Source organism: Brassica napus, chromosome C4 (genome assembly GCF_020379485.1).
Source record: "Brassica napus cultivar Da-Ae chromosome C4, Da-Ae, whole genome shotgun sequence".
Taxonomy (NCBI): domain Eukaryota; kingdom Viridiplantae; phylum Streptophyta; class Magnoliopsida; order Brassicales; family Brassicaceae; genus Brassica; species Brassica napus.
Window position 1 is genome coordinate 6,113,918 of NC_063447.1, and position 23,982 is coordinate 6,137,899.

Below are 23,982 nucleotides of genomic sequence, written 5' to 3' on the forward strand. Positions count from 1 at the left end.
TGTGGGATGAAAACAAACATATTCCACCACACGCGCTTTTTTTCATTCCAAACCGATTAGGATTCGGTTCGTTTTCGGTTCTCTTATAATTGAACTAATCTATCCAAACCGGTGAATTGAATAGAACCAGACCTGACATAATTTTCAATTCTGTTTTATTTGTAGTTTTTTACCACAATCAAGCTATTGCATTTTAATGAAATTATAAATCTAAGCCGAAAAAATTGTTATGGGATTCTTGATTTTATTTTTTCTTCCTAAAATTATGTACTATTGAATTAGTGATATTAAAATATTTGTCAAAATTAGGGGTTATTCAATTTTACCAATTTATTTATGAATTTGATTTCAAAGTTGATTTGTAGTTACTACAATAATTTGTAGTTTCTACCATAATCAAACTAAACTGAAATGATCTTTGTAGTTTTACTACTATCTAATTTAAGCACAAGAAAAAAGTAAATATAGTTACAACTTACAAAGGTGATTGTCTACTAAACGATTTGATGCTCTTAAGAATTTAGACGTAGAGAGAGATCTCTTCACTGCTTTAAACGACACAAGAAGCAAACAAACAGCTAACAGTGGGATCTAGCATGCTCAGGCTTGTGAGTGTACTCATAATCAAGATGCACAAAAGCCCTTTCTATCTCCTGCAACAGCTCCAGCTTCTCCTGCAGCGATTCTCCAATGTCGTGAGCCACTTGCAGAGGCATATCAGCAGGAAGAACGATATCAACCTCCACAAAGTAATGAGACCCAAACGTGTAAGCCCTCACTGTGTCGATATGCCTTATGGCTTTATGGTGGTTCCAACACAGGTAAGTCAGTTTCTGCGGATACTCTGGTGTTGCTGTTTTCCCAACTAGTGAGTTCACGTTCTCCAAAACCGTCATTGACCACGTCCGTATTGTGTACAATGCAAGCTACATGAATCAAAAGACGCGAAACCACATCATGTAATATTAGTTTTTTCCTGGTGGTCACTCGAACTGGGAACCTCCACTACAAGAAAACACACCGAATTCCGACGGATCTTCCGACGGACACCAAGGTCGTCGGACATTTGCGACGGAATACTGACAAATTTCCGACCAAATCCAAAAAAATTAAGTCGTCGGAATTCCGTCGGCCATTTCCGACGGAATTTCGACGACATACGGTTCGTCGGAATTTTCCGACGACTTTTCGACGACATTCCGATAAAAAATGTAACCGTTGTAGTCGTCGGAAGTTCGTCGGTATATTCCGACGAAATTCCGACGACATTCCGATTAATAGCAAAGTCGTCGGAATTCCATCGGTATATTCCGACGGAATTCCGACGAACCATGTGACCGTTGCCGACAAATACATATGACCGTTGTATAGCCGTTTGGGATTGGACAATTCCGACGGAATTCCGACGGACTTCTTTACATCCGTCGGAATTTCGTCGGAAAGTCGTCGGAGGTCCGTAAGCAATTTCCTATAAATACAACCCCTCCTCATTCAACTCATTCACACTTCATTCTCTCTTCATTCTCTTTAGTCATAACAATTCCGTGAAAATCATGTCTTCAGAAGTTTATTATCGTTCGTGGATGGATAAACCTCATTTGGATCCGAACACCAATTTGCTTACGGAAGAATACGTTCAAGGGATTGGAGAATTCATGAGGCTTGTTCAACAGCAACCGGATGCAAAAAGTGGTATGTTAAGATGTCCCTGCTCTTCTTGCAATAATAATAAGGTTATAAAAGAATTTGATGTTTGGACTCATTTGTATATGAAAGGGTTTTCACGTAATTATAAAGTTTGGTACCTTCATGGGGAAACTGGTTATGAATATGGTAGTACTAGCGAACCTCAGCCTGTTAGTGAACCTCAGCCTGATATTAGGTTAGAAGAATCTAGAACGGATATAGATTATGGTGTAGGTACTGAGCAGATGGTACATGATCATTATAGAGGGGAAGAACCAAACCCCGAGTCTAGGAGATTTTTTGACATGTTGGATGCAGGAAAACAACCTTTGTATCAAAATTGTAGAGATGGTCATTCAGTCTTATCATCTGCAACTAGATTAATGGGTATTAAGACAGACTATAATTTGGCTGAAGAATGTATGGATGCGATTACTGATTTTGTCAAAGGTATTCTACCTGAGGATAACCTTGCACCGGGTTCATACTACGAGGTTCAGAAACTTGTTGCAGGTCTTCAACTACCGTATGAAGTGATAGATGTATGTATTGACAACTGCATGATCTACTGGAGAGCGGATGAGACACGGAATGTATGCAAATTTTGTGGGAAACCTCGTTATCAGGAGACGAGGGGAAGAGTTCCGATCCCATTCAAAAGAATGTGGTATTTGCCTTTGACGGAAAGATTGAAGAGGTTGTATCAGTGTGAGCGCACAGCAAAAGCAATGAGATGGCATGCAGAGCATTCCACAAATGGTGAGATTAGACATCCTTCAGATGCAAAGGCTTGGAAACATTTCCAGTCAACATATCCAGAATTTGCGGAAGAGAGAAGAAATGTTTATCTTGGATTATCTACTGATGGTTTCAGCCCATTTGGAAAGCATGGAAGGCAGTATTCTCTATGGCCAGTTATTGTGACACCGTACAACTTACGGCCGAGCTTGTGCATGCGACGAGAGTTTTTGTTTCTCTCAATTCTAGTCCCCGGGCCAGATCATCCTAAAAGATCACTAGATGTGTTTCTTCAACCACTAATATATGAGTTGCAACAACTATGGGCGCATGGTTTTGAGACATACGATGTTTCGCGCAAAGAAAACTTTCAGATGCGGGCAGTACTTATGTGGACAATAAGTGACTTTCCAGCATATGGTATGTTATCTGGATGGACAACACATGGGAAGCTATCATGTCCATATTGTCAAGATGACACAGATGCTTTCCAACTAAAGAACGGAAGGAAAACGTGTTGGTTTGACTGTCACAGACGATTTCTACCACCTGATCATCCATACCGCAGGAGTAAGACTTCGTTTACGAAGAACAAGCAGGTGTTTGATGGTCCACCTGAGGAAGTTAGTGGGAAAGATTTGTTGAAGCAGTTTAGGTATTTTGATGCAGAAAGGACGCCAGATGTAGGTGGACATGAAAACATTCGAGTCAATGCGGTTGGAGAGCTACATAACTGGCACAAAAAGAGTATTTTCTGGGATCTACCATATTGGGAGAGTCATCTATTGCGGCATAATTTAGATGTCATGCATATTGAGAAGAACTTCTTCGATAATCTGATGAACACAGTCCTTAACATCCAAGGTAAAACGAAGGATAATTTGAAGTCAAGGTTGGATTTAGTCGATATTTGTGATCGTTCTGAACTTCACGTTGATGAGAACGGTACGGCCCCTTTTCCCATTTATCGGCTAGATGGTGCTAGAAAAGAAGAGTTCTTTGATTGGATTACAGAGAAAGTGAAATTTCCTGACGGATATGCATCAAATTTGGGGAACTGCGTTGATAGAAGCGAAGGAAAGTTTACTGGCTTGAAGAGTCATGATTGTCATGTAATTATGCAGCGCCTCCTTCCGTTTGCCTTTTCAGCATTATTGCCACGTAATGTTCATGAAGCAATTGCAGGGATTAGTGTTTTTTTCCGTGACTTATGCAGCAGAGTATTGACTGAAGAGGGTATTAATAATTTGAAGACAAACGCACCAGTCAGCATGTGCAACCTTGAGAAGATATTTCCTCCATCATTCTTTGATGTAATGGAACATCTTGCTATTCATCTCGCAAGAGAATTGGAACTTGGTGGTCCTGTGCAGTACAGATGGATGTATATTTTTGAGCGTTATATGCATCATCTGAAGAAGATGGTCAAAAATCAAAGCAGGGTGGAAGGATCTATAGTGGCACAGGTGATCAATGAAGAAACTGCAATCTTTGCTGAAAATTATTTTCCACCAGAAGTGCAAACAAAACACCGAAGACCTGCTCGGCATGATGATAGAGGGGAGAGAGCAACATATCATGTTACTGTCCCAAGCATGTTCAAGGAAATAGGACGACTTAGTGGAAAATTCACGAAGCGGAGACTTACGGACACTGAGAACGCTCATTTGCAAACATATTTGCTCACCAACTGTGAAGATGTTCTACAATATGAGAGGTAAAAATATTTATTCATTTATTGTTAGATTAATATTCAATAAATTTATTTCATATTGATAATATTTTTGTATATAGTGTATATATGGCGGAGTTGCGTATGACTCACAGGCATGCAACAGAAGATGAGCTTCGACAACTTAGAGATAACGGATTTGCTGCGTGGCTTCGTAGTTATGTGAGTCATATATCCTATTACCCTATGCAAATGATTAGTTTAAATTTAATATATATAAACTAATTAATTTTGCAATCATATATGTTTTTTTTTATAGGTGAATGATGGTTTGGCCAGAGGTCTTGTGTTCGATGATTGGTACGCGAATTTGTGCAGGGACCAAACTATGTGGTCAAATCATATCCTAAATTTTGTACGCGAGGATATGCATTCACAAGGAAAGGTCATTCTAAGACAACATATGATGCTGGTGTTTCATCTTCTTCTGGTGACGATGTCTACTACGGCAACATAAAAGAAATATTGGAAATCCAATTTCCTGGAATGGTTGGATTGCGTTGTGTAGTATTCTATTGTGATTGGTATGACACCACCCCAGATAGAGGAGTGAAGATTGATGCGTTTGGTGTTACATCAGTTCATTCGCGGCGGAAACTTCAATATTATGATCCCTTCATTCTTGGTTCGCAAGCTGATCAGGTATGTCAATATATTCATAATTTTTTACCAATATAATTAATTAATGTTATATATTGAACTAATACTTTGTATAATTGATATGTATAGGTGTGCTACATCAGTTACCCTCGGGTGACGTACAGAGACGATCCATGGGTTACTGTAACGCAAATCAACCCAAGAGGACGAGTGGATGGAACTTCTGATGATGATGAACCATTGCAACCAGAGTCTACCAGCAACGCCCAGGCAGTTGAAGATTTGGAAAATGTTCAACTCGTTGAGAATTTGACTGTGTTTGGACATGATGCTGTCGTACATTCAGAGCCGGAAGCCGAGGTTGGGGAGTTTGATGAAGATTCAGAAGATTCTGATTAGTTTTTTTTTTTTTTTTTTTTTTTAATGGTCCGTCGGAAATCCCTCGCAATATACCGACGACATAGCGACGACAACGGGTTTCATTGAAAATTGGAAAGGTCGTCGGTATTTCGTCGGAAAATACCGACGACATTCCGACGAACTCGACAAGTTCGTCGGAATGACGTCGGTATTTTCCGACGAAATACCGACGACATGTTTTTCTATAAAGTTTCAATCATAAAAATCTATAAATTTAGATGCCAAAACTATGAAAATAACACATAATAAGTGTTTAGTATAGTATTAGATCGCAACCGTTCAAATATAACAACTCATTAAAATATTTATGTATGCATATCATTGTTTTCATAACATCTCATCTTAACATTATGTACTTATACAATCATATTTATATAAGCTTACACTACAAAAAATATTGTTGTGTAAAATCGTGTTATAAAACATTTTTATTGTTAAATCTTTATGCAAATACTATATATATTATCAAAGGTTTGGATTTTGCATTTAGAAACTTGAAAATAACACCCTAAACACTAAGTCGTCGGAATTCCGTCGGAAAATACTGACGGACACGTTCCGTCGGAATTTCAATTAGCCCGGGAGAACCAAACCGCTTGAAAATTTTCGCGAATCGGCATTTGGTATATTTTAAATATACCGACGGAATACCGACGAACCCGTGTCCGTCGGAATCCGCGGAAATAAAAACCCTTCTCCTTTCTTCTTCGTTATCTCCGCGGCCTCTCCCTCTCTCAAGATCCTCTCCGGCGATTTCGGCGATTCCGGCGACTCTCCGGCGATTCCGGCCTCTCTTCACCGGCGAATCCTCTCCTCACCCTCCTATCTCTTCCCCAAACCCCAAATCATGTAAGAATCATCCCAAACCTTTTTTTTTTCAATTGTTTAGGGTTTTGGAAGTTGATCTCGGATTTTAGGTTGTTTGATTGAACATTTTAGGATTGAATGGATAGTTTAGGATATATAAGTTAGGATTGTTGTTTTAGTTTTTTTTGGAACATTTTTTGATTTTTAAAAACGTTTTTTGATTTTTTAAAACGTTTTTTTTATTTTTAAAAACGTTTTTTGATTTTTAAAAACGTTTTTTGATTTTTAAAAACGTTTTTTGATTTTTAAAAACGTTTTTTGATTTTTAAAAACGTTTTTTGATTTTTAAAAACGTTTTTTGATTTTTAAAAACGTTTTTTTGAAAAAAATATAAATATTTAACACCATTTTTCTTCATTTATAAATTTTAACAACATTTTTCTATATTTATAAATTTTTTATAATTTTGTATACATATATATATATGTAAATCATGTATAGTAAATTTTAAAATTTTAATATTTTTTTTTAAGTTTCCACTAATAAATATTTAACAACATTTTTTTTTTAAAATATAAATATTTAACAACATTTTTCTTCATTTATAAATTTTTAACAACATTTTTCTATATTTATAAATTTTTTATAATTTTGAATACATATATATATATATATATATAAAAGGTTTAATAGTTTTTTTTAAAACGTTTATAAAACCTTTTGTAAATATATAAATGAAAATATGTTTGATGGGTTAATTTTTTTTTTTTAGGGCCGAGGATGAAGCCCGCCCCGCAGCCCGTCTTCGACGTAGTTCGGTGAGCGGTTCCCGTGCATCGGTATCGTCTCATGACTCGGTTCCCGCATATATTCCCGCTCCAGCTCCCTCTGCCCCTCACGCTGCCCCTCACGCTGCTGCTCAACAGGATCCGGGGGTCATGCCGGTTCATCTATTGGTTCAACAACCAGGTCGAGAGCATCTCCCGTTTCTCCAACCCAACCCACGACGAGGCCATAGCACTTGGTTAGTATTTTTTTTTATTTGTACCGTTATATTTTTTGCTTTAATTAACTTGCTAACTTGTATTTTTTTTTAAAGGTTCACCAAGTCGAAAAATGGCATTAGCCGGAGCATCAACCAGATGATGTACTCCATGCTCCGTTTTGGATATCCAAAGTGGAGTGTGATCCCTTCCGACGAACGAGAGTTGTGGTTTCGTCAGTTTGCGGTATAGTAACCCTTCATTTTTTTTAAGTTTTTACATTTTTTTACATATATTTACTTATTAAATTGTGTTTGTTTTGTAGCAAGAGTTCAACTGGCACTCCGATCTTACGGAAACAGTCCGTAAGAAATTCAACGAAAAGGCCATGGACTCTTACACAAAGCAGATAAACGCGTGGAAGACAGTTTGGCAGAAGAACAAGAAGCCACGGTTCATCAACGGGGGGGTGTGGGAGCAGTTGATAGCTCATTGGGAGAGGGAAGACACTGCAGAGACGTCTTCTAGGAACTCCAGGAACCGGAAGAGCGATCGTGGCGGGAAAGGTATGTATGTGCACAACCTCGGCGCTTGCTCCATGTCTACTAAGGAGGATGAACTTGTAAGTTTTTTATTATTATTTATCTTTATATTTTTTAAATAAATATTTTATATATTTTTTGGCTAATAATGGCGGTTTTTTTAGATCGAAGCAAATGACGGTAATCCCGTTGATCGTCTCCAACTCATTAAGGTGGCTCACACTAACAAGACGACGGGTCAAATTCAGGACCCCGTGATCAGAGGTGTAGTTGATTTGGTGGAAGCTGAGATAGTTTCTCAATCTCAGCCTCTCTCTGATGACGGCGACTCCACGGGAGCTTCAACCAACCTGTCTCTATTGCAAATAAATGAGATGGTTGAAAAGGTAATTTTTTTTATTAATATTTTTTTTTTATAATGTCGATTACTTACTTGTCCATATTTACTTACTTTAAATATTTTTGTAGGCGGTTCCTAAAAGGAAAGGAGGCCGTTTAGTTGGGTTGGCCCGTCGTGCTTCTTCGTATCCGGCATCTTCTTCGCAAGCTCCGTATGCCGATCCCATGATTCTCGAGGAGCTACATGACAAAGATGAACGGATTGGGGCATTGGAGGAGCAGAACACCACTATCCTTTCGGAGAATGCCACTATCCGTTCGGAGAATGCCACTATCCTTGCTGAGTTGGCATCCCAGAAGAAGTTCAACACCGAGATTATGCAGAAGCTAGATCGTTTGATGTCTTCGAGTTCTTCTTAGTTTATTTCGGCTTTATAAAACTTTCGGAATGTTTTTTTTTTCTATTTCGGTTTGTATGAATTTTAAACTTTATGAATGTTTTTTTCCTATTTCGGTTTTTATGAATTTAAATTTTATAATATTATTAGTTTTAAATTTCCAATTTTTTAAATTTATTAATATCAAAAAATATATAAAAATGCAAAATTAATTTGTAAAAAAAAAAGGGTATATACCGACGGACAACGGTCGTCGGAATATACCGACGGACATATATCCGTCGGTATTTACCGACAAACCCATTTCCGTCGGAATATACCGACGAACGTGGTTCGTCGGTATATTCCGACGACCGATGTCCGTCGGTAAATTCCGACGCCTACAGTTCGTCGGAATAAACCGAGGAACCACGTTCGTCGGAATTGTAGTTTTCCGATGAACTCCGGTCTTCTGTAGCCGCATCGTAATATCGTCGGAAGTTCGTCAGAATGACGTTTCTTGGTATTCGTCAGAAAGTCGTCGGAATTTCTGACGAAATTCCGACGAACGTTTTTTTTCCGACGAAACGATACCGACGGACGGGTTCGTCGGAATTTCGTCGGAATAGACCGATTCCGACGAATTACCGACGATTTCGGCCATCAGAATCCCCCTGTTTTCTTGTAGTGCTCTGACACAATGGTCTTTTATCTTTATTTATATGGAAGCTTACAATGATAGCACCAACTGGATCCATCCAGTTATCGAAGTAGTTGGCGAGGATCACTGCAATGAGTCCAATGATGTTTGTGATGACGTCGAAGAAGTGATCCTGAGCATAAGCTTTCACAATCTCGTTACTGAACGATCTGCAGTAAAGAACAAGAAGCAGTTTGACCAATGTAACAGAGAGCATGATCCCAACCACCCAACTCTCTTTGCTCTTTTGTTAGGCTGAACTCCTTGTGCTGTAATAAAACATGTGAAGCAATTTTGTGAATTATTTGAACCGAAGCTTTTCAGACAAGATCTGCAGGGCTTACACTGGATAACATTTGTCCGAAGAGATTCCAAGATGATTTGCAATCCAAGTGTGGCCATCACTGATGCAAATACTAGGATTCCCTGACAAGATTTGATCCAAGAATCACATACATAATAATTAATATATGTATAATCTTTTAAAAGGATGATACAAACCAGTGGTTGCATCCTTTTCTTGCCAATGGGATACTGATACGGGTTTGGTGTTTGCATAGAGAAGGCGGTAAACCAGAGGATGAAGCCAGAGAGAAGATCAAGAAGAGAGTCCAACGTGGAAGCAACGATTGCTAAAGAGCCGCTTGTGACGGAGGCATAGACTTTAGCAGCAAATAGAAGCATGTTGGCAATGTTCGATATTCTGATGGCTAATGTCTCGCTTTTAGCCAGATTGTCTTGCTCTTCCTATGTGGAACACAACACAGAGATAAGTATCAATTAACAAAGAGCAAAAAAATATGGAAGAAGAGATAAGTTATCATCATCATCATCATCTAAGCTTAAACCTTTGACATTCCAGGGACAAAGCCACGTTCTGCAAGTTCATCCATTTCGGTAAAGCCTTCAAGCATCTCTACCTGTTGCTGGTAGTAATCTGCCACATTGTCTTCCGGACCTGCAACCATCAAGACACAAAGCTTTAACAAATCTGTATAGCAAAAAAGAAGCAAGAAAAAGTTCAAACCAGGTAAGCTACAATAGCTTCTCACTACTTTAGATCACAGTAACCAAAACAAAGAACCCTCGTCTGAGCTTTATAAATTAGATACTACTACTATAGCTTCAATCACGGACAGCGTTTCTTGATTGGATTCATAGAGAATACTCCCCAAAAATCAAGATCATGATTACTATAAATTCATTAAAAAAACTCCATATAATTTGAGGTGAATCCATCAAAGCTTCTATATAGTACCAAAGAGTCCACTAACTCCCAAAAAAAAAGATTAAAACTTATAGAATTTGATAATATGTTTTTAAAGAATCAACAAAAGCTAAAAATAGCAAAGCAAAGTAGCCAAACTCAAAAAAAGTCAAACCAATCCCAAACATATCAACTCATTTGTCTCTCTATAGACTAGCCTTGTCCTAATCAGACAAAAATAAATGTAAATGTGGAGAGGAGAAGAGATCATTTACCCAAGCAACCAAGACAGTTATGGAGCTTGCTCGGCGATTTCTTCTCCTTGTGCTCCGGTGAAACCTGAAAATCATCGAAGTTTAGCTGCCAGGAACGGTCACCGTTGCCGTGAAACTCGAGCAGCAATATCCCTTCTTCTCCATCTGGCCTAGCCATTACTTCGGTGAGATAGAGATTAGGCGGCGGAGGCGAGACAGCTTTGAAGAGATGAAGCTTGGTCTTGTCTGCCTGCTAGCAATAACATTCGCAGTAAAAGTAAGGAATGAAAAATTTGAAGATACGGCGAGGGTATTTCGGTAATTACGTTAGCAGATCCCCGTGGGGGGGGGGGACTAACACTAGCTAGTACGACTGGTGTGGTCGACGTATATCAGTGACCACATAGATACTTTGGACCAGACACGAGATGAAGCGTCTTTAACAAATGTCTTACGTGGCGACCTCTAAGTGGTTTTAGTATCTCGCACGTGATTGGCGACCGCTTTCTTGACACGTCTACATTAAACTCCAACTATACATCTCGTGACATGGCCATCGCTAAACGACATCGTTCTAAGATTTTTTTAATGAGATCCGTGATATTATGGCGGGTAAATTTTAATTTGGGCTTATACGATAAAAGGCCCATAATAATACTAAAGGCCCAAGTAATCTAGGGTTCCGTGGCTTCCACAATATAACTCTCCGCCGCTGAGAAATGAACTAGGGTTTCAGCTGCTTCACCTCTCCAGGTTCGTCCTGTCTCTTGCCTTCTCCACTGCTACGTCCTGTAGCTGGAGTACATTTCTTTGTATGGATTTTAACAAAGTTTGGTTTTGTCTGATAGATCTTGCGTCGGAAAGGATCGTTCAGAGCAATGTCTCCGGCTAAAGGTACGATCTTTGGCGTTGTTAATGAGATTCAATACGTTCTTCTTGTTTGATTTGAATCTCTTACAAAAGACTTATGTTGAATGCAAACGGTAGTAACTAGTCTTGTATTGATGCTTTGTAACCACGTTTTGTAAAGTACTTAGCTTCACTTCTAGATGGTGTTCAAATGATCTGTAAGTATTATAACTCTCCGCCGCTGAGAAATGAACTAGGGTTTCAGCTGCTTCACCTCTCCAGGTTCGTTCTGTCTCTTGCCTTCTCACTGCTACGTCCTGTAGCTGGAGCTGTTGCAGGAGATAGAAAGGGCTTTTGTGCATCTTGATTATGAGTACACTCACAAGCCTGAGCATGCTAGATCCCACTGTTAGCTGTTTGTTTGCTTCTTGTGTCGTTTAAAGCAGTGAAGAGATCTCTCTCTACGTCTAAATTCTTAAGAGCATCAAATCGTTTAGTAGACAAGCACCTTTGTAAGTTGTAACTATATTTACTTTTTTCTTGTGCTTAAATTAGATAGTAGTAAAACTACAAAGATCATTTCAGTTTAGTTTGATTATGGTAGAAACTACAAATTATTGTAGTAACTAAAAATCAACTTTGAAATCAAATTCATAAATAAATTGGTAAAATTGAATAACCCCCAATTTTGACAAATATTTTAATATCACTAATTCAATAGTACATAATTTTAGGAAGAAAAAATAAAATCAAGAATCCCATAACAATTTTTTCGGCTTAGATTTATAATTTCATTAAAATGCAATTGCTTGATTGTGGTAAAAAACTACAAATAAAACAGAACTGAAAATTATGTCAGGTCTGGTTCTATTCAATTCACCGGTTTGGATAGATTAGTTCAATTATAAGAGAACCGAAAACGAACCGAATCCTAATCGGTTTGGAATGAAAAAAAGCGCGTGTGGTGGAATATGTTTGTTTTCATCCCACATCGGGAACTTGAGGCGCATGAGTCATGCGGATGCTGCTATAAAAGGTCAAGGATCATCAACTATAAAAAATTGCCTTAAACTAATGAGTAAGGAAAACAAAGCGAGCGGTGAGAGCCGGTCGCAGCGCTAACGAAAAACATAAAAAGTGGCGCAAGAATTTATGGAAGGGAAATAGGCTGGCCGAGTCGTTGACGCTGCTTACTTTTGCAGAACTCGACTCGCGCGGGCCTCCCTCATCCCCCAAATCTATTATACCTAAAATTATTTAAACTTTAGAGTACAAATGCAAACAAATGAATTTTGATTGATCTCTGTCTTTGTGATTCACGAGCAGCTCCTGCCCCGATTAGTTGATCTGTTCTCCCGATTTTTGTAATCGGTGTTGTAAGAAGAAAGCTTCACATCGAGGACAAAGATCCTGTTTGGTCAGTACACGGTCGTGTAAGCTGTTTTGTCTCTCTTCTTTTTTTTTTTTTTTTTTTTTTTTATTGATTTGATTTTTACATGACTACGAATTCGTTAGCTGGGTTTTTGGGTATTTTGTCGAATATGATCAAGCTTCATCCCTAACTTAGAGTTAGGCCAAATTCGATCGTTTATAATTGAAATTGTGCTTCGGTATGTTTAGAGATTTGGTTTCTGGAGTCATAATCTGCGATATTTGGCTTTGGTTGTTACACTTTGTCGTTTATGTTCTCTTTCGTTTCGTTTCACTGGATCTAGTTTCAGCTGTTTCTTGTATAGATGTTTAATCTGAATTGATGATTCTTTGTAAGATTTGGAGAAAGACAACTTTAGAGTGAATCTAGTGAGAAAACATAATAATTGATAGTTGGTTTTAACTACTAGAACTTATATCGACAGACTGATTTCAAGATAGATATTTCACATTCTAGTCTGGGAATTTAAAAAGGTTTATACTTTGGTTGTCTCCTTTTTCGTTAGCCTGATGATATTGGCATTACCTTCTCTCATGTGTAAGCTTGTTGTTTTAGCAACTGCTAGATTTTGTGAAAAAAAAAGATTTGATCTTTGTGTTGTACCAACCATTGTTCCTAGAGTTTTGATGAAGCTTAGATTTTTATCCACAGATCTTTCTCTATTCTGATAATACGCTCTCAAATCTCTGCCACTTGCCTGCTTTTAATTTGTCTACTTGTTAGTCTTTCCTCATATTTATAGAATCTATATACAAGGTTCTAATTTGATATCTAGTCATACCAAAAACCATTCACTGATGTTCATTCTTTAAATTTATCAGTTGATTTCTCAGCGGCATCCTTTGTCCGAAACAATGGAAGAAGCTCATTCAGTGAACAGTCCAAGGCGGGTTCTTAGCTTCTCCAAGAGAAAGAAGCAAAAGCCCTTCGGTTTCCAGGATTCAGACAGCACAAGGTCATCTCCGTTCAGAGCATCACATGTTCAGGGACCTAAACCCTCTGAGGTGTATGGTTTTGTAGGCTCCATCTCTACCGTTGTTGCCACATTGATCTTCTTGATATGGGCTTATGTACCTGATAAACTGTTGGAGTCTATAGGGATCCATTACTACCCAAGCAGGTACTGGGTGTTGGCTATGCCCACGTACCTGATGGTGACTTTGCTGCTAGGTTTGGCGTTTTACATTGGTCTCAACTTCATCGCCACTCCACACCCTACCTCTCTCAATACCTTGTTTGGTGAGTGTCTCTCTCTCTCTTGCGGCATTGCTCTATGTGTGCATGGTGTGGTTTTTTTCAAGTTTGGCTTGCAATGATGATGTTCTTGGCGATGATCTAATTGTTTGTTTGTTTTTTAATGATGGCAGATGAGTATAGTCGAGAGCCTGGGGAAATTGATTCTCAGATGGAGGAAGGGGACGAGAGTCCTATAGATCCAATCTCTGACATTGATATTACAAGAATCAATGATCTTATGTTCAACTCAAGTGATGTCATGTGATACTTAGATTCTTTAGAAGCTAAAACAATTTAGCTTTTGATTTAGTGACTGATGTAAACTGGAACTGTTACCATGTTTTTTTTCATAATCTTCATCAGTGAGAGCGGCTCTTTGTGACTCTAGAGGAAACATCAACAAATAGGTTTTTTTTTTTTGTCACAATAACAACAACAAATTGGTTATCTCACCAAAAAAAAGGGGAAATAAAACAACAGAAGACAGAACATGATCAAAGCTTCAGAAAGGGTAATTTGTCCAAATATCGCATGTTCTGCTTTAATGTCAGAGCACAGCCTCCGTGAATACACAAAATCATTCTTACTTGGTGCTCGACGGATAGGAAGTGCGTGTAGAGCTTTTGTTTCTGCATATCGATTGGCACCGATGAATTCCATAACAGTATCAATATATTTCATCAAGGCATATTTTGGTCTATGGCCGAGAAACTTAAGAAGGGCATAGAGAGTGCAACTACATGATTGAATTTGGTGAATGTATAAGGCTCCGACCGCCCACGGCTAATGGGCCATCCACGCCCGCTCTCTCGGCCCGTGGACCCCATCCCATCTGACGGTCGGTCCGTTAATTTTTTCAAAGCTCGAAATCATTGTTTACTGACCCTGTAATCACCACCCGACCTTTTCCTGTGCTTTTGTCTCACTCACACGGTATCGTGAATCATTTCCCGATAGGTCACCCATCCTTCCACTACTCCAGCTCAAGCACGCTTAACTCTGGAGTTCTAAACGGATGTGTGACGGAAAAGGTAAGTCAACTTTGGTGACATAGGTAGTCAAATCAATTCTCTTAAGCCTTTCTATATATCACAACCCGGGATGTTACAATTCACCTCCTCTCAAAGAACGCAACGTCCTCGTTGTCGTTGCGCCCACGACAGGTCTCAAGATGCCTCTCGAGTCGGAACCGAGATGGCTAACCAGCTCTGATACCACTTATAACGCCCCGACCGCCCACAGCTAATGGGCCACCCACGCCTGCTCTCTCGGTCCGTGGGTCCATCCCGTTCCAGCGATTGGTCCGTTAATTTTTGTAAAGGCTCGAAATCATTGTTTACTGACATGCAATCACCACCCGATCTTTCCCCGTGCTTTGGTCTCACTCACACGGTATCGTGAATCACTTCCCGATAGGTCACCCATCCTTCCACTACTCCAACTCAAGCACGCTTAACTCTGGAGTTCTAAACGGATGTGTGACGGAAAAGGTAAGTCAACTTTGGTGACATAGGTAGTCAAATCAATCCTCTTAAGTCTTTCCATGTATCACAATCCGGGATGTTACAATTTACCTCCGGTGAAGGGTTAGGGTCGGTGCGCTGCAGCGCTGTGAAATCCGGGATCCGCGGGACGGGTTGTCACAGAATGTTGCAAACATATGAGTACACGCTCTTGATTATTAATTTAGGATTCTAATAAGACTATGTTATTGTATGATTTTCTATAAAAATATTATTCATTATTTTACCAATTTGTGTCAAATCACTTTAATTTTGAATGGATAAAATTGTAATGTAATGAATATTAATTTATAGAAATTCTACCATGAATAATTTGATAGATATTAGGCCATGATTATCGCAAGATTTAAAGGAGTTTCTTAACTAAAATTAGTGACGGTCCCACTGAAAATTATAAAAACGGGTGACAGAAACAATAAAATAAAGATCAATCTTTATGGGATTTTTGCACTGTTCGCGGGTCCCACCGACACGTGTTAACCCGCGATTGGTTCGACTTTTAATTATTTTTTTTTAAATCAGATAAAAAGAATTTTTTTTTTCTTAAGAAACTTATAAATGTCATAGGGTTAATGATGCTCTTAGCTTCCCCTGTGCATTCTATCGTGGTTTGTGCTGTTACTGAATTGACAAAAGAGATAAAATGGAGGTTTATGCTTCAGTCACAAGCGGGTCTTTAGCAATCATTGCATCCACATTGGAGACTCTTGGGAAGAAAAGATGCCACCACTGGTTTTGTATCATCCTTAATAATATTATACACACATATGTGGTTTTCCTTTATTGAAAATAATCTTGGCATGATATTATCCAATGAAATCTGGCCTTATCTAAAACTTGATCATCTAACTTTGATCTTCAGCTTCGAAATTATACATTATTCACCCAATTCAATTTAATCCATTTACGATTATGCAATGTTCTCATCCATTGTGATTTTTTTGCGTTGTATACTATATACAGTATGTCTTCAAGTTTTTTTTTTTGGGGGGTTTAAAAACAGAAACACTTCTCAGTTTGAAACTTAACACCGACATCTACTCAACACGTAAGAACCACATATCAATCTATGTACACTCATCCGTATAGTCTTTTATGTATGATGGTCATCATATGCATTTTTTGAACTTTTGGTATAATTTAAACATTTACAAACATCTCAGTTTTGTTATAAGTTTTCTTCCCTCTTAGTTTGTTTTAGCTATCATAGATTCTCTAACTTTTTTTCAAATCAACAAGGATATGATAATGTATAAAATATCTTATAAAATATTTCTACTTTTGTGGGATGCTTTATTCATTAATATTTTCAATATTAAAATATTTAATAACATTATTTAAATTTATCTTGTCCTCAGATGAAATTTTTGGTTGCATCTGACTATGCTACCTAAGATTCTGTCGATATTAGACAACAGCCAAATCAATCGTCATCAGAGATATGAAGTGCTTAACAGTTATGGTTCGTGAAAAAGGATTTGGAAAACACATTTTGGGATTTTCTAGGAAGGGCCCATGAAGAGACTAAGTCGTAAAAGAGTGTCGGCTTCCCGATTCCCCACAAAGCTGTAAGAGGATCATATTGTGTTATTTCAGTTTCCTCCACACATTGCTAGAAGCTTTCTCAGCAAAATTTCGTTATGTTATTTGGTTCTTCTGCGTTTTATTTTTGTTGCTAAACTTTACACTTGTGTTATTAGAGTAGAGGTCTTAAGCGGTTTTTAGTTCAATCGTTATAAGTTACTTAATAAAATGAAGAAATAACACCTTTGATGAATATATAATTATTGTTAAATATTATTAACTGAACTAAATTAAACCTTTTCATTTCATAAAGATTTGTATTTCAAGCTTACTTAGGTAAAATATACACAATGTCAGAAAAAACTTGTATAATTTTCTTAGAAACGAGTTGATTCTTATAGTTCTTAATTTTGAAATATATATATACTCAAGGTAACTGGATTTATGTGTGACAAATAGGAGCCGATGTGGGTAATATGATGTGCACACAAAAAAGTGTGGGTAATATGGTATACGATGAATTAATGTACAGTATATTGGTGCATGTGGTTTGTTTTTCGTGAGAATATTCATGCACTGGCATAGTCAGGAGCTGTCCTACGTGTAGAGGATTGGGACACCTACTTAATGGCTGCTATTGCCTCATAAAAGGATGAAACGAGTTATCGATAGAGTAAAGTCGACGAAAACTATATATATGTGATCGTATACATTGCTATAATTAATTACCGTTTTAGACCTCTACTGTATATCCCTTCTAAATCAGTTACAATGATTCCTTATCCCTTTAAATTACTGTATATTCATATTGGCTACCTTGACAAACAAAAAAAATTGCAGAACACTTGTTAGCTTGGAGTTTAGAATTAATTTTAGAACATACCTGTAAAAAAAATTTGCAACCACCACGTCAGCATCATGTAACTTAAACTTTCATACATTATTTTATAGTAGGTTGAGTTCAATCATTCAAACCTCTGTTAAGGTATGAGAATATGTCTTCAACTTAATTGCCATTTCTTTTGGAATAAACTTATGAAAATGACATATTAAAAACCACAGTTTATCTTAAATTAAATGATCCATCAATTCCAAAAAAGTAAAAAATAAAAATTCAAAGACATTTTTTACAACTTTTGTATAAAATAAATAAAATGAAATTATTGTTTTTCTACTTTTATTCCATCAGTCACATTCATATTTATTTAATACTTACTTATTCAGATTTGGGGGATAATCAACTTGGATATAGTATGGATCAACACCTTAAATTTCATTAGACATGTCATGCTATTAGGTATGTAACTGAGCTAGTTTAGTACATAGAAAATGAATACATGATACTATATACAATAATTGAAATTGTTGAATACAAGATTATTATACAAGGATTGAATAGATGATATTATATACAAGGATTGATGAATCAAATAGTTAACGTGCATAATATTAGGTTGATTGCATTGTAGATATATAATAGACACTACTTGGATTTGATTATATCTTGAAAATTTATTAGTAGATCCATCCTAATGGCAAACGGATCAGAGCATCAATTTGGAACATTTTCAGTGATGCAAATGTTACTTCATAGTTATAAATGCAACCGTGAAAAAAAAAAATCCAGGTTCACCTTTTGGAATCAGTCCTCCAGAGAATTGGAATAGAAAACATGATTAATGGCAAACGGATCAGAAGTTGATTAGAAAATGATTGGCTTTTTAAAGAAGAAATGCTAATTGCTACATATAAGTTTTGGAAATGGAAACAAAGGAGAAGAGAAAAAAAAATGTGACTTTACAAATCTCTTCTAATTCTTTCTCAGCCATTTATAACCAATCTTCTACGTGGGGCTTCAGATGGCCACATGCTTATAAGTTATAACCCCCTACTACTTGTGCTCACGAATCTCTTGTATAAATGAGCATCAATCAATAGTGGAAGCTCTTAATTTGAGTGTAGGGGTTAATTTAGGGTTTCATCAAATATACAAAAAGAGATATGGGTGATAGTTCTCCCGCTGCATACATTCCCATGGTGATATACATATCATGTGCTTAAATTTTTTAAACAAATGTTTTCTTCTCATAACGGAGAGTTGCTTTTATGTGTCGGCATATATGTTTGATGTTGGACATGCATCGGGTATATTATTGAAGCCCACATGAGAAGCCCAGTTTCTGATCCAATAAAAAGTCTTAGTGAACCATGTAACTAAGGTTTATAAGTCTATATATATGTCGTTAGTGTCCTCATCAATGTAACCTTGGTTGCCATAGTTGCAGCCACTTTAAACTCCTTTTATAATATCAATCATTATACTTAGCTCTTGGTGACAACTCTCAAGCTTTCTCTTTTAGTTTCTTTGTCATTCAATAAAGCTCTATCAGCTATTAGTCTCCAATAAGCTTCTTAGAGCACAAATCTATCTTTTATCTTTCAAATGTCTACAAATATATACATCAGCGTGACCGTGTGATATATGTATGTGTATAGGTGCAATACATGATAGAAAAATGTTTGATTTTCAACATGAGCAAAGAGGAATGCATGAAAGCTCTTTCTGAGAATGCAAATATCAATCCCGTCATCACCTCCACTGGTTTGCATTTCTTTTCCTAATCCTACTACATATACAGTTGATGCATATGTGAATGTTCGCATTTTTAGCCTTTATATATACTTTTAATTCCGAATGTTCGTCATGCCCTCTTATTATGCTCCCATGTTATATATCAATCGATAATCATTATATCTAATTCGACACGAAAATGCATATCAAGGTTTTAACAATCGGTATATAGTTTCGTCAAAGCGGCTTCTTAAAATCTGATTTAAGTGGTTAATTGGTATAATATGTATTACATCGATTTAAATCAGTCTAAACTAGTTAAATCAAGCGAAAAGATTAGTTAGGCTTTAAGAACCTAGTAATATTGTTTAGCGGGTTTTTGAACATAAGAGTACATATATATTCTATATGTTGTTTTTTTTTAACATAGAGTACATATATATTCTACATGTTCTATATAAATTTATCAAAATATATATTTTGTTAATTGTTTTTGAAGAATTTTAATTTATTTTGATCTTTCTCACCAACTATTTCTACAATAAATTCATCATTTGTCTATGTTCTATCTTCGTTTTAACAAACCCGCCAAATCCAACGAATAAACTTCTATCATTGACGTCCTCGTATAAAACACACACATATATACAATAGGTCATGGCAATATAGGAGCATGTATGGACAGTATATGTTTGTATTTTGAGTGTGGGCACTCACTATATATTATTTATTTATTTATAAACTAGGTGTTTTCCTGCACCATGTGCGGTAATTTTTTTTTTAAATCTAATGTATATTTAAAAATAAATTTATTAAATATTAAATATTTTATTATTTTCTTACTAATATTTAATATAGATTTGATATATATTAAATCAATTTGCATAAAACTAATAAAAATTGTATAATTATCAAAAATTTAGCCTAAACAATATTTATAAAATTTGTAGATATATAAGAAACTAATGATTTTACGGTTAGATATTTAATTATTTTAAAAATTGTAGAAATTTTTGAAAGCTTTAGTAATACTAATTGTATAATTATACAAAAACAATAACATTTCAAAATTTGAAATGTTATATATGAATATATTTATTTTATAGATGATGTATGAATTATTACCATATATAAAAAAAGTTTACCAAAACGAAATATCAATATTAAATGTAATATATGAATTATTATCATATTCTAATAAATTTCCAAAAATATAAATCAACATTAAATGAAATTATCCATATCATATTTTTCCGGAAGTCATGTCATATTTGTATTGTGAAATTGATTGTAGAGGGGACATATGGCAAAATCACTTCGCAAATATATTCTAGGGGAAGTGTCTATATAAATGTCTATATATATTCTAGAATTTCCTTTACCATCAATGATGGTATAACTCTTTTGGTAGTGTTTTCTTTTACAGTATGTCTTGGAATGATCTCGTATGAACTGATGATAAATTATGTTATTTATTGTGTATGTTAACACGATCAATGGATTGAGACTAGTGTGGAAGGAGCTGGTGAAAACGAACAAGGAATTCTTCGAGACTTACGAGCGGAAGCATACAAAAAATGAGTCAATGTCGGAGGAAGATCATCTCTGATTCACAAGACGACTAAATGTGATACTTCTTCACACTAGTAAAAATGCATCGCTTAGCCACTAGGATACCGTGGCTATAGAACGATAATTCGTGGCTATAAAGAAAAAAAACCACGCTTTTAAATCAGAAATTTACCGTGGCGTGGCTAAAAAACAATTGTGGCTAAACGTGGCTAGTAACCACGGTTTTACCACGCTATATTTGTGGCTTACGTAGCCACGATAATAACAGCTATTGGCGTGGCTATACTAAAAATTAAAAAAAAATAAAAAATAAACAGAAATAAAAACAAACAAATAATTTTTATTAATTAATACTAAAACAAAAAATACACATTATTGTTATATATATATATACATAAATACGTATATACATACAAATACACTACCGCCGCACTACGCTTCACCGGAGGCGCCGCACTGTCACACCACCACTTCTCTTTTCCGTTTCATCATCTTCCCACACCACCACCTCTCCTTCCCTTCATCGTCAGATTCACCTTGTGCCTATAAACGCAAAGGGAGTCAAGAACAAATGAAACATTAAGCAAGAACTCAGCTTTATGGCATCTAAGAACATAAAGAGGGTCAAGAACAAAGATGAATACTTTATGAATCACAACTACCACAGATACAAATTAAAGCATATAAAAAGACGATTAGATCGAAGTAAACGAGGAGAGAGAGGATTTGGTACCTCTTGAGATACTAGCGGAAGTGAAGGGTCAGATTTGCATTGATCGATGAAGAATTTTACCGTCACACCGTCGTCTCCGTCACCCACGTTCTCCTTGAAGGTTCATCACTGCTCCTTCTCAGATCTATAAACAAAACAAAACATATCAACTAGAAATAGCGAAGGTGAAGCCAGAGAAGAGGAAGACAAAGAGAGGTCGACCGGTGGTGATGGTGAGGAGGTGAATACATGAGTAGATCGTTACAGAGAAAGAGATAGAATGAAAGAAGAAAGATCAGACGAAGGAGAGCGGAAAAGAGAAAAAAAGAAGAAGAAAGAAACACAAAAAGATTTTAATCTGGACCCTTCATAATTTTAATCTAATGGTTAAAATTATCAATCCACCCAACTCCTTCTTATTGGTTGAGAAAAGAGAGGTAAGGAGAAAAGAAAAAATAAAAAAAATAAAAAAATCTGTGTGTTTTATTTATGTTGTCCATTTCTATTGTTGTTTAGTTTTTATTAATGTGTATAATTTTTCTATAAAAAAGTTTATACTTTTAAAAACAGTGTATAATTCGTCATATACTTTGATAATTTATTTTATAAAAAATGGCTAGCGTTTAATGTTTAGAAAATGTATAGGGAATGATGGTTAGATATAAGATATATTGTTTAATGATTTAATATTATATTTTAATATAGAATTTGTAGTTTGAGAAATAGGAATTGAGTTTAAATGTTAAGGCTTAAATTTAAATGTTAAGATTAAATGTAAGAGTTTATGGTTGTATGTAAGGTTTGAGCTTCAGATTTAGGGTTTGAAGTATGATATAGGATTTTAGTTTATATGATATATGGTTTGCCAAAAAGTTTTGAAAAGTTAAGTTTATAGTTTTATATTTAAGATTTAAAGTTTAAGTTTAAAATGTTATAATTGGAATTTGTTTTTAAAACATAGGATTAAAGAATGTATAGTTTAAGGTTAAGATTAGGATTTTAAATGGAGCTTAAATATTTGAGATAAAAAAAATGATTAAAATTTGAGGTTTAATTTAATAATGAAGTTTTATTATGAAAATATTGGAGTCTTAATGTTTATATTTAGGGTTTAGAGTTTAAAAATATGTTTAGGGATTAGGGTTTCAAATAGCCATGGAAAGTTCATGGCAAAATTGTGGCTATTTTATAAAAGCCACGTTGAAACAGTGGCTATACCGTGGCTATGTACATAGACATGAAAATATTAGTGGCAATACCGTGGTTTGTTACCTAGTCACGAAAATCTTAGTGGCTGTTGTTGTGGCTACTTAGTTTTATCGTGGCTAATTTGAAATCGTGGCTAGTCCATAGCGAAACCGTGGCGTTTTTTATATAGTCACGGTTTTGGAGTGGCACTACCGTGGCTATGCTGGAGATTTTTACTAGTGTCAAAACAACCTCTCCATGATGGTATGTATGTATTTACATTTATATATGTTCATCTTTTTGTTTCTTTATCTACGTCAGTACAACAATAATGACATCAAAACTGAGAGTGATGGTGATCCTTTTACAGTACATAAATACTCATCTCTATAAAGCCTTTTTAAGTTGTATGTGTGTATTTGCGTATAGCATCTTGACCATCTATTTTTTTTTGTCAGCAGCATCTCGACCATCTAATTCAATATACATCGAGCTATATCGTTAAACAAAATTATGCGTTGTGAGAAGTGACATATAGAGCTTTTTGTCAGATTCTGAATGTTAAAGGAAAAAAAGAATATGATGAAAGTGACAGATTTAACCACACAGTACTTTGAAGAATAAGAAGAACTGGAGACAGGAATGAATAGGAGGCAGGAATGAATAGGTAAAAGAGAAGAAATAACACAATTTATTTCAAAGCGAAGAAATTACACAAAAGGTATGAAGAGCCATTCCAAGTTTTCTTTTTTGAGCAACTAATAGATTCCGAGAGAGTCCAAATAAGATGTTCAGATACAAAACTGAGTTTTGGCAATAAAGTGACCTATTAGGATTAGGATAATGATACACTCCTTGTTATATGAGATTTATGTTTATCTCTGGGTTACCTAGTCCTAGTAGGATACGTTATGCGATGTAAGAACAAGCTTCTACATAATATTTCATGGTATCAGAGCCATTGATCTAGGCTATTGATTTTTTTTTTA

General features: G+C 36.0%; 2 protein-coding genes, 1 long non-coding RNA gene, 1 other non-coding gene and 1 pseudogene across 8 annotated transcripts; 3 read left to right on the plus strand and 2 right to left on the minus strand.

The window, feature by feature from the left end:
* Positions 1 to 412: 412 nt before the first annotated feature.
* LOC125585068 lies at positions 413 to 10,637 on the minus strand (annotated as a pseudogene).
* Positions 10,638 to 10,739: 102 nt separating this feature from the next.
* Positions 10,740 to 14,289, plus strand: LOC106391049 (phosphatidylinositol N-acetylglucosaminyltransferase subunit P). Of its 5 annotated transcripts, XM_048753442.1 has the most exons (6): positions 10,754 to 11,138; positions 11,234 to 11,279; positions 11,517 to 11,746; positions 12,561 to 12,667; positions 13,488 to 13,905; positions 14,034 to 14,289. In XM_048753442.1, exons 5-6 carry the CDS (start codon positions 13,521 to 13,523, stop codon positions 14,165 to 14,167), a joined length of 519 nt encoding a protein of 172 aa, XP_048609399.1. In that variant the 5' UTR covers positions 10,754 to 11,138; positions 11,234 to 11,279; positions 11,517 to 11,746; positions 12,561 to 12,667; positions 13,488 to 13,520; the 3' UTR covers positions 14,168 to 14,289. The 5 variants fall into 5 exon arrangements, with proteins under 5 accessions (XP_048609400.1, XP_048609399.1, XP_048609397.1 ...); XM_048753440.1 differs by lacking the exon at positions 11,517 to 11,746 and having other exon boundaries at positions 10,755 to 11,138; XM_048753441.1 differs by lacking the exon at positions 11,234 to 11,279 and having other exon boundaries at positions 11,066 to 11,138.
* On the plus strand, positions 12,296 to 12,460 carry LOC125586499. Its single transcript, XR_007323027.1, has one exon. It is a non-coding gene; the product is annotated as a U12 minor spliceosomal RNA (small nuclear RNA).
* A 4,737-nt stretch (positions 14,290 to 19,026) lies between the features above and the next one.
* LOC111211751 lies at positions 19,027 to 21,757 on the plus strand. The gene is made up of 2 exons (XM_022713022.2): positions 19,027 to 19,551; positions 21,033 to 21,757. Exons 1-2 carry the CDS (start codon positions 19,455 to 19,457, stop codon positions 21,128 to 21,130), a joined length of 195 nt encoding a protein of 64 aa, XP_022568743.1. The 5' UTR covers positions 19,027 to 19,454; the 3' UTR covers positions 21,131 to 21,757.
* On the minus strand, positions 21,414 to 23,255 carry LOC125585070. The gene is made up of 2 exons (XR_007321945.1): positions 21,827 to 23,255; positions 21,414 to 21,636 (listed from the first exon to the last, which is right to left on the minus strand). It is a non-coding gene; the product is annotated as an uncharacterized LOC125585070 (long non-coding RNA).
* Positions 23,256 to 23,982: the final 727 nt, after the last annotated feature.